The sequence below is a fragment of the Poecilia latipinna genome, unplaced genomic scaffold, assembly GCF_001443285.1.
Source record: "Poecilia latipinna isolate Pla-1442-1.1 unplaced genomic scaffold, P_latipinna-1.0 Scaffold839, whole genome shotgun sequence".
In the NCBI taxonomy this organism is placed as follows: domain Eukaryota; kingdom Metazoa; phylum Chordata; class Actinopteri; order Cyprinodontiformes; family Poeciliidae; genus Poecilia; species Poecilia latipinna.
Window position 1 is genome coordinate 1 of NW_015113455.1, and position 12567 is coordinate 12567.

General features: G+C 37.4%; 2 protein-coding genes across 3 annotated transcripts in view; one reads left to right on the forward strand and one right to left on the reverse strand.

Annotated features, from left to right (window-relative positions):
• Positions 1 to 203: 203 nt before the first annotated feature.
• Positions 204 to 10775, reverse strand: elp1 (elongator acetyltransferase complex subunit 1). The gene is made up of 28 exons (XM_015047687.1): positions 10670 to 10775; positions 9683 to 9848; positions 9439 to 9591; positions 9261 to 9342; positions 8230 to 8310; positions 7930 to 8015; positions 7644 to 7834; positions 7400 to 7523; positions 7194 to 7287; positions 5919 to 6149; positions 5671 to 5841; positions 5353 to 5431; positions 5094 to 5249; positions 4891 to 4997; positions 4569 to 4672; positions 3937 to 3990; positions 3743 to 3848; positions 3518 to 3633; positions 3324 to 3397; positions 2966 to 3044; positions 2560 to 2639; positions 2334 to 2471; positions 1984 to 2069; positions 1730 to 1878; positions 1330 to 1453; positions 1135 to 1232; positions 826 to 1027; positions 204 to 385 (listed from the first exon to the last, which is right to left on the reverse strand). The coding sequence occupies exons 2-28, from the start codon at positions 9830 to 9832 to the stop codon at positions 219 to 221; spliced, it is 3282 nt and encodes a 1093-aa protein (XP_014903173.1). The 5' UTR covers positions 9833 to 9848; positions 10670 to 10775; the 3' UTR covers positions 204 to 218.
• An 841-nt stretch (positions 10776 to 11616) lies between these two features.
• The window catches only part of arhgef37 (Rho guanine nucleotide exchange factor (GEF) 37), a 30503-nt gene continuing 29552 nt past the window's right edge, over positions 11617 to 12567 (forward strand). For both annotated transcript variants that reach the window (XM_015047677.1, XM_015047678.1), the window contains exon 1: positions 11617 to 11734. The gene's annotated coding sequence lies outside the window, so the exon portion shown is untranslated. The remainder of the gene's footprint in view (positions 11735 to 12567) is intronic.

The following is a 12567-nucleotide window of genomic DNA, read 5'->3' on the forward strand; positions in this document are numbered from 1 at the left end:
AAGTAAGAAGTACAGCTACACTCGATTACCCCAAGGTTTCAAACACAGTCCTCATTTGTTCAATCAAGCACTCCAACCCTCAGTGTGATACTGTAAGATGCTAGTCCTAAGCTAGAGGCTGTCATTAGTATTACAGCTTTTTAGCTCACTTTAGATTTTGCTTTATTTGGCTGCTTCTGTCTATTTCTTAAATGTCTGCAAGTTTTCTACAGTGGACTTCAAATGCTTCGGTAATTTTCACTAAAAATATTCAGCCAACTGTATTCACATTGTATTTTCACAAGAAATGCAAATTTTTCTAGTTTAATTAAGTGAAATCTTACTTTGGCGTACTGGTCCAAAAGCAGAGCAGCTTCTGAGTACCGCCGCTGCTCGGTCAGCTTCTCTGTGACAGAAGGAAGAAAAAACTTCATCAGAATTTCATGGAGCCAAATTTCTGTGGTTCAAAGTTTAACAAAACTAGTCTGAATGTAAGCTTGGGTTATTATCCAAGCTTCATAGTTTTTAGAGAAATTTGAATGTAGAACTCCATCTTCACTCTTCCACTAACAATTGTATGCTTTCTCTGTAACCAAATAAAAGCATATTTTGGTCTGAATGTATAATTTTGACCTTGTTTGGATAAAAAAAAAAAAAACTAACAAAAATAGTTCTTATTTTCAAAAGCAAGCTGTATATTTATTCTGCTCAGAAAAAAAAGAAGACTTCAAACTGATCATTAAAAGTATAAGTCACATGAAATTCATGTTTACTATATTTGTGTACCAACTTCTGAGCGGCACTGCATTTCTCCGCATCAGTCAGACTACATGTTGTCATGGTTACCTGCCAAGTCTCTGGCCAGCAGGGCTAACTGGTCCGGCGGTAGCGGTATCTGCTGTGCCACACAGATGGCGTTTCTCCAACTGGAGCAGCTGGTGAAAGCCTGCAGCGCCCTGGCTGGCTCGCCGCATCGCCACAGCAACAAGCCAGCCTGCTCGGCCTGTTGCTGCCCCACCAGGTGCTCAGCATATGCAGAGCTCACAAGCTGAAGGCAAAAAGACTCAACTCACTCAGGATTGACTTGCTCTAGTTAGATATCAAAACTGTTGAGAAATGTGAACTAGTGATGGGATTTAATCCACAACAGCTCACCTTGTACTGAGGACTATCTGCTGGGTACAACCGCAGGGCTTCACTGAAGAGTTTCTGCTCCTTCACCAGCTGCAGAACTTCAATGAAATGTTCCTCTCCTGAGCAAAACAAACAATATCCAGGCCAGAAATAAGCATCATAACCCTCAAACATGTCTCCAGATTAAATCAGACTGTCCAGTAGAAGCTGCCTGACCAGACTTGCTGAGATGCACCAAAGCCTTCCTGTAGCGTTTCAGGTGTTTGTCGATGGTGTAGCGTTGGTAGTTTGGCTCCAGGCTCTTCAGCATGTTCAGGAAAGGAAGGTACTCTTTGGGGTCCTGAAAGGATTGAGAAGACTTTATCATACAAGAACCTTAAAAAGTTTTCCTTTACATTATTTTTTTTTGATAAAAAAATAAAAAAATAAATTCTAGGTAAACTAATATGTTTGTATTTGTTTGCCCTGGTGAAGTAGATTGAAGGGGAACTATTATGTGAGATTCACATTATGAACACAACGTTATCTTAATTATAAAGCATGTTAGAAAAACAACTCTGATTAATATGGACACGGATCATCTATCAGTTGTATTAAGACTCATATCGTCTCGTACCTTCTGTGATTTTTCAGCCACCATGAGAACAAGGTCGAAGTCGTACGTCCCGAGTGAGTGTTCGTACAGATCGTTGACATTGACGAGGAAGAGGAGGTACTTTAGGGCCTCTTCAGCACTTGCAGCTCCCGGAGCTTCAGGTGGCTTTTCTAAAATCACACAAACACATTTTTCATAGTGAAATAACTGAAAAACGACCAATGCACATCTACACATAACTCATATCCTGCAGGTTATCAGTAAGTATGGCTCACCTCGCAGCTCATGCACTTTCTGCAGAGCGATCTCGAGCTCGGGAACGGTCTTCTTCACGTGAGAAGTCAAAATGGACAGACAGAACCTTTAAGGAGGAAAAATTTGAACATGAAGCAAGAAACACATTTTATGCGCTTCTTTACACATACTAATTACTTTAATCTAATATTTGCTTTTTTAACCATGAAAATATGAAATATTTTTTACAATACTGACACATTTTAAAAACATACTTGTTGAAAAGCAACTAGTAATAAATTAATATTTTTTACTTTGCGTATTGATTTGCTCAGCTGCTCTCCTAACAGTAACAATCAACAAATTGCCAAAAAAGTGAAACATCACTGACTTGTTTGCATCCATTGCCTCCAAGGCTTTCCGTAAAGCATCACAAACAATGTCAACCTTTTTCTGGCCTGACACAGCCTGGCTCTGAGGCGGGCTGCTCTCTGGCCGGGGGTACATGGTGCAGGTTGTATCTTCTTCTCTGTGCACAACAGGAAAGAAAAATATCCATGTCATAAAGGAGAAGATTTTAACTCAAAGCGACAAGCTTCTCTTTATAAACATCTTACTTGAGCTCAGTGAGGAAGAGGTTAATGTGGTTAATGGAGTCGAGTTGTGTAATGAAGGTTTCAACGTTTTCCAAAAAAACCTGGAGAAGAAACAATCAAAAAAGTAGGACATGTTGTAAATAGTTTTAAAAGTATACATCTTTTAATTTTCTTCTTAGGTTATACCCCATTATGACAAAAAGCTGCCAGCAAACTTAAACCATTTCATTTTCGTCTCTACGAATTGATGTTCAGGGTAAAACTGTTATAAACCGGAAACCATTGAAAGATCTTTGTTCTGAAGCTGGAAAATCCCATTAAAATCACCTAAAAAAGCTTTTAATTCCTCATGATGTTCCACAAAATATACATAACTTTTGTTTCCCTAGTATTTTTAGAGACTCTTCTCTATAAAATCCATACATACCTTTGGATTGTGGTCATAAATGAGGTTTAGGTTGATCCTTAACTTCCTCATACACTCAAATGCCTCTCTGAATTTCAAGCTGTGAACAAACAACAGCTTGATTAATTAAAAAAAAAGTCACTCTTGAAAATTAAATGATGATGAACGGGAGTGCCCGCTGTTACAATCAACATTATAATAATGTTATTAGTTTTTAAGCATGCAGTGAAAGCAAAACAAGGGATGAAAGGTATGGTTGCAGAAAACTATCCTTAATCCTGGAAAATGTTCCTTGAGTAGAAATCTTTTGGTCTACAAACATAGTCAGTTAAGCAATATGTAACAAATCTAAATCTAACTGGAAGGATATTAAACTCACCCATCTAACCACCTCCTTAACTGAGCCAGAACCAGCGCTCTGTGATGAACGGTCTCCAGATTTCCCCGAGGCATCTGAAAACACAATAAGCTCATGAATCACATTTTTGAAAGTTTTTTTTAGGAAAAACCTCTCAGAAAGGCACATTTGGAGGAAATTCTCTGTAATTTTCTGTAAACATAAACAGAGCTGACCTGCAGAATCACTCTGGTGTCCTGAGGGACCACAGTCACGATCCTGGAGCCTCGCTCCACTCGCCGAAGCGTCTCATCGTTCTGACCTCCATCAGAGGACAAAGCCGCCTGCAGACCTGCAGTAAGACGATTTTTACTTTTAATTTCATGAGGGAAAAAATTCACCATGTACAGGATGACGACCACATTTGGTGTCTCCGAGCATTTTATTTGTTTATGCCGCACCTTTCAGGGTGAGTGTGCTCAGCTGGAGGCAGCGGCAGGTGTGAGAGTGAGTGGTGATGAGCAGGAAGTCGTCACAAACGGCAAAGGAGTTAACGTTGGACGCAAGCTGAGGACAAAGAAGGTTTTATAAAAATGCTAATGCTAAAAAAGAAAAAACGGTAACTGATCACAAATAAACCACGTTGACTTTGCACCTCTGTGTCTCCAGCATACAGGTGGGATCTGTCTGTGAGGCCAAGCAGGTATTCCTGCAAAAATCAAGCAAAGAAACATTAAGACCAGCACAGTTATCAGTTCAAAACCTTTCAAATTTCTTACAGTTCCAGCAAGGTTTTCAAAGAGAAATAATAAAAAAAAATACATTACAGTGAATTTATGGTGCTTATGTTTCTAAACTATTCAGAGTTTATAGACGAGGAAGAGAATATATCAGGGGTCTGCAACCTGCGGCTCTCTGAATCCTTCACAATGGGTCTTTATAGCTTTGGGTCTTTCAATATCCAACTGCTGTTAAGTATAAATATAATAATAAAATTAAGGTTTTGCATTAGTAAATATTAATTAGTAATAGTAATAAGTATTTGTCCGTTTTGGAGGATAAATGCAACTTTTATAAAATAGGATGGGGAAAAAAAACAAAAAAAGTCAAAAAAATATTTTCTATTTTATTTTTCCATACATATCAAAAACTTGAAGAATTTTCCAGGTTTTATTAGAAATACTCTAACTTATTCTTGCAAAGGGTGCAATCATTGATAAATATTAATAAATGCTAAATGAATATAGAAAAAGTAAAGCAGCCTGTGTTGTGTAGTTATGTTTGTACCGTTCCACTGATGCAGCAGAGAGCCGTTTGGATGCAGGAAACAGGAAAGTTGATGCTGCAGCCGCTGGAGTCGCGCCAGTCTTCCACTGACATCTCAGGACAATCTGAAAACAAAATATAAAAGAAAATATTTTACAGAAAATACATTTTATGCGCCTCTAATATATGCTTCCATACAAGTTTCAGTGCATCTCATAAAAATCCACAGTAATGAACAGATAAGAAAACACAAGCTGCAGATGTAGTTTCTCCAAAAGCTAAAAGTATCAGTGGAATAGAAGCATAAAAATCAGAAGCAGCAGATTATGTTTTGTTTTCTCACCCCAGAGGAGTTTCCGTATTTGTCCGTCCTCCAGCTGCAGAGCCACCGTCCCAGTCTGAGAGGAGTGAACCGTGCTGATCACAACACCTTCAACCTCCACCTGAGACCTGACGATGAAAACCAGCATGAAAAGGCAAAATAATTTGAAAATTCATTCTGAATACTTTAAAACAGTGTTGAAGGAGGATTCAAAGTCTGCAGACCGAACAGCCAGTGTGTCAGAGGCATCCTGCGCAGGATGAAGAATCAACAGGGTGGAGGTGTTGGGCACAACACCAGAAGTGACGACAAAAAACAGCTCCTCCTGTAGCCACAGCAGCTGCCGCAGGGCGAGGGGATTGTCCTGAGGAGCCGTCAATCTGAAGGACATGTCAAGTCAAAATAAGAGAGTTGACTTCTTTTTTTTTACAAGAAAGAATGAGGAGCAGAAATGTGTCGGATTAACCGGGTTTCTTTAATTACCTGAAGGATTTCTGGAGGACAAGAGGACGGGACAAAATGCTGAACCCATCTGCAGTTTTGTCCAAATCTTCCTTTGAAACTGGATTTACATAAAAACATGACGTATATATAAAACATCAGCTAGAAAAAACCCTAAAAAAATTTCTTAATTCTGTTTAATTTTCCATGCTTCAGGCTGGCAGTTCTGCAGAAATGTCTGCTGCTGCAGATAGGCATGACTAGAGCATTTTAATAAACGGCATAATTCATTAGAGAGCCACTATGAAACACCAAATATGATATAAAAGCTGTAAAGTAGTCCAGAGTTTTGCAACTTACCTTTTCCGAACACAGAGATCTGTCCATTGGAGGTGAAAACAGCAATCTGATTGGTCTGTTCAGTCTGACAGAGGAAAGTCACCTGGTTGACTGGTGACTTCAGCTGGAGCTCGAACGAACACATGGGAGGAGGAACCACACTCTGCCTGAAGGTCGTCACCAGGACTTTTTCTGAAAAAATTAATAGAACATTAAACTCATGTTATAGAATTAACAAGGTACAGAATAAAATACTTTTTTGTTTTCACCTCCATCGATCACTGCCACGCTGGCGTCATCAGTCACATCCAGCCCAGGGCTTCGCTCTGTTGTCCAGCTCCAGTCGTAGGTGACGCTCGTCCAGCTGTGGGTCACAACATGGAGGCGTAGGGGGCGCTCTGGGTCCCAGCAGAAGCAGACAGGAGCTTTCTGAGGGTCTCCGTCGAAGTCCAGGCTCTGCTTCAGGTACCAGTGGTAGTTTCCCACCGACCACAACTGGACTGCAGCAAGAAGAAACAGAGAGGAATATAAGAGATGTTAAGTTCACACCAACTTAAAATAATAATTAGTTGATTCAAAGTTATGTCCAATCATAATAACCCTAAATAGCCTAATAATAAAGTTCAGCTGACCTTATGTTTGCAAATTTTAGCTAAAGCCATTAGGGCTGCAACTATTAATCTGTAGTCATCGATTATTTGATCAATTAATCAGATAAAAAAAACTGTGCAGTGTCCCAATTTGGGACTGTGCAGATTTTTCATTCAACTGCTTAAGTATTTTTTAGACAATATTAGAAATATGAAAATAAACAAAGGATTCAATTCATTTTAAAATAAGAAAATAAACATTTTATTTCCTAAAATGTAATAAGAGCATTCCTTTAGTGAACGCTTGATCATTTGCAGAATGATTAATCTTTGCATTATCTGATTAATAACTGGATATTAAAAGGTGACAATAGGGGATTTGTTTCATTGAATGTGAACCAGGTGAAGCTACAAGATCAAACAGATTTACAGACAAAAGGTTATTTTTATCTCAAATGCAAAATGTGTATACTTTTGTACAATTCTGATGTAATTACTGCTCTGAGAGTGTTGTTCTTTGAGCAAATTGACTCTTTTAGTTTGTATACTCTAGTTAACAATTCGTCAATTACTAAATTAGTTATGATTATTTCAATAATCGATTCAGTAGAATTAATCATTTCAGTCCTAAAAGCCATAGTTTGCAGAAACATCACAAAGCACTAATTGCAAAGGTATCACTCAGGGGAAGAATAGAAAAAAAAATATCACAGTGAAGACAGACATGTAGAAAAGGCAAAAATCTGGGACAGCAGTGACATTACAGAGAGTAGTAGCTGCATTCGAATGTGACAAAAGTCTCCTGTTTTCTCTGCTCAATCAAAAGATTTCAATCTAAAATTTATTTCTCAATCAAACTCGATTTGTTAACCCCATCTCTCTCAAAACTAAATTTAGAGATATATGCTATTATTTAAAATACCTATATTTTCATTATGTCTGTGCTGTGCTTACTGTAACTCTTGATTTTTCCATCCCCTCCAGCAGTCAAGTCTTCCAACCAAACAGCCAAAACAGTGGAGTTGCTGTTCCACACCAGCTCCTTCACCTGAAGACACACATTTTAATAATGATCTCACAATGTTGTCAGCTCAAATATTTATTAATCAGAATTTATTAATGTACTTAATCAGAAGCAAGTCACTGAAGTTTAAACATGCCTTGGCTTGGTCTTTGCTGAACGGTAGTGTGAAGTCTCCGTGAAGCAGTCCGTTCTTCTCCATGAACACAACACTGTGTTTGTTGGGATGTCTCTGAGAGCTGGCAATCAGGCTACCTGAAGGTCTGGAACGACACATGAAGCTGTAAAACTGATGTACAGCTTTGATATTCATGGAGAAGAATAGTTTTTTTTTTTTTTATCTTTACACAACTTTAGATTGAGTATTTTAAAGGAGTTCTCACTTCCAGCACAGTGCCTGCTCCAGGCCGTTGATGGGCTCGCTGGTGGCCTGCAGGACGCCCTCTCTGTTCCAGACTCGGACCTTCCTCGCTCCAGTCTGTGGACAGATGGCGCTGACGGCAAACAGCTGACCATCTCCCCGCCACGTGACTCTGGGTCTGCGGTCGTCCCAGGCCACGGCTGGCTGCACATCCTGCAATGAAACATGTAAATGGGACAGACGTAACATTAGTTCAATCAACTCTCATCTTTAAAGCAGGTCTGAAGTTTGAGTGAATCATCAACAACCTGAATCTTCTTCTGTGCTGCCTGTTTTCCCTCGGAGCCATGAAACTGAGTCTCCTTCTTCCCCCAACCTACTGTGATAAACTTCCCTATAAAACAAACCATGTAGATGTACAGTTTTCAATGAGAAATGTTCAAATCAAACATAATACACAAAACAAGTCATCACTAAAACAAAAGAATAAATAAATAAAACAAGTCATGCACACTAATGATAAATGAGACTAACTTAAATCCAGGCAGATTTTTTTTTTAGCAGAGTTAATCTCTGAACACTCAGAAGTTAATCTGAAGCTGGCATACCTTCACCAAAATCATCTTGGTGGATTCCAACCTCAGTGACCGGCTCAAAATCTTTGGTCATCATGATGATCGTTTCCTGTCCTGTAGACAAAACAGTTGTTTGTTTGTTTATTTATTTATTTATTCAAAGCACCGATAAGTGTTTCTGTGTGAGTATGAATCTTTTAGATATAAGCAATGGAATCTAAAAATACAACAATTTTTCTCAATTTATGCAAACTTTCAAGTTTTCCAGCCCTTTGCAAGATATCTGAAGGTCTCAGCAGTAAAATGTAAGATTTTTTAAGACCTTTAAATGGCAGCTTGACTGAAATTTAAGACTGAGAAACTATAAACATAGAGGAGTCATAAAACCAATGAAGACGCCTGTGTGCAACTCAAACTTTTACTTGACAGAGAAGCCCAACAAGAAGAAAAAATACAAACAAGATTCACTTGTAAGACCTGTGATTAGCATATTTAGACCCAACTTAAATGTTTTAAAATTAATTTAATATATTTTAAGGTCTTAATTTTAGATACATTAATTTAAGGATTTTTTAAGGATGTGTGGTACAACCTGAATCACAGCGTTTTCCAGACTGTGCAGAAACTGATTTTTTCAAAGATTTAGTTTTAGTTTATTTAATCTAAAACAGTCAGACACACACATAACAGTTGTTACAGTCAATCAAAACTCCAACTACAAATAAAAGACATTACAAAAGTCAAGAAAAATAATTCATATGTGTTGTATAAATCAAAAAGCTGGAGACTGAATCAGTTTTTGTGCCTACTCTTATATTTGTTGCAAATAAACCATTTCCCCTCTTCATAGCTTTAGAATAAGAAAAAATAACAGAACACACAAAATAAACAATCAAATCCAGACAAGAAAATGAAAAAGAAACAAAAACCAGAAAGACTAAAAAGGAAGTAAATTGCCATCATATTTCAAATATTCAAGTCCCTTTATAGCTTTTAATCATTCCACACATTAATTTCCTTTTAAACTGTGTTATTCACATGTGACATATCTGTAATATACTGACCAGTTGTGAGAATGACGAGTTCTTCATCAGGACTCCAGCTCATAGACGTAAGACCGCTGTCCACACTACCAACACACTCCAACTGTGGAACATACTGCTGTTTAATCTGCTTCTAACCATAATCCTAAATCACATTAAGCACTGGTCTGAAATAGATGGGTGGAAAAACAAAACACACCTGGCTGGTGTTGAGGTTGAAGAGAACAACGTCTCCGCCTGCTGTGGCCAAACATGCGGACTGAAGCTCAGCGAGGTCCTGCAGTCCCACCACCACTCCACTGCCATCCTCTGGCAGGTAGCCCTCAGCTGTTAACGACGTTTCTCTGACAACCTAAAGAAAAAGAAAAACAGGGAGGAAAATAATCAATCTGATCAAAGAGATTATGCCATTTTAAAATATACAGAAATTAGGAGTACCGCACCTCGCCTGTGTGTGGGTCGAACTCTGTGACTGAGAACTGAGAGGTGATGAGGAGAGAGCCGGTGTCGGACCTCACAGAGAAACACTGAGGAGAACCAGGACCCTGCAGCTCTGAGCTACGAAGGCTCTTCAGCAGCTTCAGATTCCTCATTTTACCTCAAGACAACCTGAAACAACATCAGTGAAACATGTTAAAATCTGAAACATTTGACAGGACAAATCTACTTTCTGATCATCAATCCAAAAATCTGGTGAATCTATTTTCTTCCATTAGTTTATAATTTCATATGTTGCACATGACAAAAATGAACAAAAGTTATGATAATGAAGCTCTTCATCTTCTTCCAACAAGAACCACTAGATAAGAAGAAAAGTACCTGGGAAGCATTAACGTAAATCATGTGTTTGAAATGATGAGAATCAGTTAATTAGTTAGCTAAAAAACAGATCTAACAATCTGTTTAAACGTATTAAGCCAGATTTTATCAACTGTATAAAAAAGGTTACAATCAGAGTCAGTTTAAAGACTAGAAGTTGATTTCTAGTATATAAGTTACAGAGTACAGTTCAGTACAGTAACAACACAAAAAATGTTGAATCCTTTTTCAATGAAAGCCTCTGAAATCTCATAAAATGAAGCCACAAAAACATTCGCTACAACCAAAAAGAGGAAAGTTTATTTCTGTCTCAAAGTCCTATAGCAGCTTAGCGCTCAGCAGTTTCAAAAGAACACCTCTCCGAGCTTTGACAACGGGCTTTTCATAAGTCACTGATAATAAAATAAATACAATTACTAAATAACAAGCTAAAGAATATGTCAAATATTTATTAGGGTCAAGACACGACTCCGTTTACAAGCAAAATACTTTGTGTCCGAAAATGGAACTTGGTGTGTTAGCTTGAGGATTGGATGCAAAATTTAACCTCGCCGAATAAAAACTAGCATCTTTAGCATTTTAATAAATGGAAATACAAGTGTACATCTCACCGAAATGATGTAACTTGGGAAAACCAAGTTCCCGAGTATCCAGCCAACAACACAACAACATACATGTGGTTCTGTCCAACTCTTCCCCTTTCACCCCTGGCTCATTCTGATGAGGCTTCAGTGATGTCGCCCTCTAATGCCTTGGAGTAAAACTACATCACTGAGAGGGGCAGGACAAGTAATATTCTGCAATATTGTTTCGAATAGTAATTTAATATTTTTACTAAAACACAAGCTTTGATTTTACAATCATTTAAGATTATCCTCAGCTGAGAAAATAAGAGGGAAATAAAAAAAATCTCTGTTTAAACAGACTCAAATGATCAATTAAAAAAATCATCTGCAATGCATATTTGCTCATGTTTTTTTTTTTTTTTACAAATACGACTTCTATTTGATAATGGTCTCTCTAGTCTAACTGGGTTTATTCTCAAGCAAGATTAGACTTATTTAAGAAAAGACTTAAAATAAATGAGACGTAGAAAACACAATGCTGCAGTGTGTTGTCTTTTTTGATTAACTGAATCAAGATTTATTTTATGCTATGATCTTAATGCTAAAATTTACACACAGAAAATGCTACCACATTTTTTTACATAATTAAAAATGAGAGAATAATGAACCAATATATAATAAGTAGATATAAATTACTGATAATTAATTTTTAAATAATGGTTTGACATAGGGAAGTGTTTAATGATGAATCATGAATAAAATAGCAATAAGCGACAGACATAGAGCTTTAGACAGTATTTTCCACCTTATTGATTTATTTTATTTATTATTTATTTCGTTTTTTGTCAGACTTAACGTTTTTATTTAATTTCTATATATACCTTTTAATCAAACAGACAGTAGGAGCTACATTGATGAGTTTTCTCTTATTCTGAAACGACACAGGATGTGAAGGTTTGAGCGGACTCTTATTTTGTAAGGAAAATAGGAAGTAGCTTTAGCCAGTTCTTTTTGTGTTTTGACAAGCTGCTTCTGACAACAGGTGGAACGTGGAGAGCCGCAGACATCTGAGCTGGAGTAAATACGCGATGGCAGAAAGATAACAACATGGTAAAACTCTTTTCTTCATATTTTCTGTTATTTCAGCATTATTTTTGCTTGAAGGTGAGGCAGCAGACGGATCGTGGCGTTCCTCAGCCCTCACCGAAACGGAGCGTTTAGCGTTTTATTGCTCTTTGCGCGTTGCGTTAATGTTATTGTGGGGATTTTTAAAGGGCCACTAAAAAGTCTGTGCTCCGTGCTCCGTGGAAGTGGAAAACTTTGACATTTTACGACACTGTGATGTTTCTGTTCGTGTCTTCTCTCACTTAAAGTTATTTTTAAATAATTGTAAGTGAACGAGCTATACAATCTAATGAAATAACGGACATTTTGACTGGTTACCGAAATATATTTTCTTATAAGCTGTTTCAACTGATATTTTTATGATAGTTTTTTCTTTTTTCGTAAATAATCTTAGTTCGTTATTACAATTTACCATTGTTTCATAAATGTACAATTCCTGGTTGTTCAGGTTGTAGACAAAAAGATTAGATTTGTTTTGCCTTTGTGATTTTTGTTTCTCTTCAATCCTTTAAATGCTAAGTTCTTCCTTGTGTTGTTCTTGGTTTTCAAGGCCAAACAGAAATGACAGAAAAACAAATAGTCATTTGAAGCTAATCACACATATGTATTATGTGTTATTATAGTGCCTACTGTCATTGTGGATTCTGTTGTCTACAATTGAAGTCTAAATGTAGGCTACGTAAGTTGTTTAGTGCTTTGCTCTTGAATCTTTTACACATCTTGTCATCATAAATCCACAATTGTCATTTTTGTTGGGAATTATTGTCATAAAGCAGTACCAGGGGTGAAAGTAGTTTTAAATTCTTGGGGGTACTATG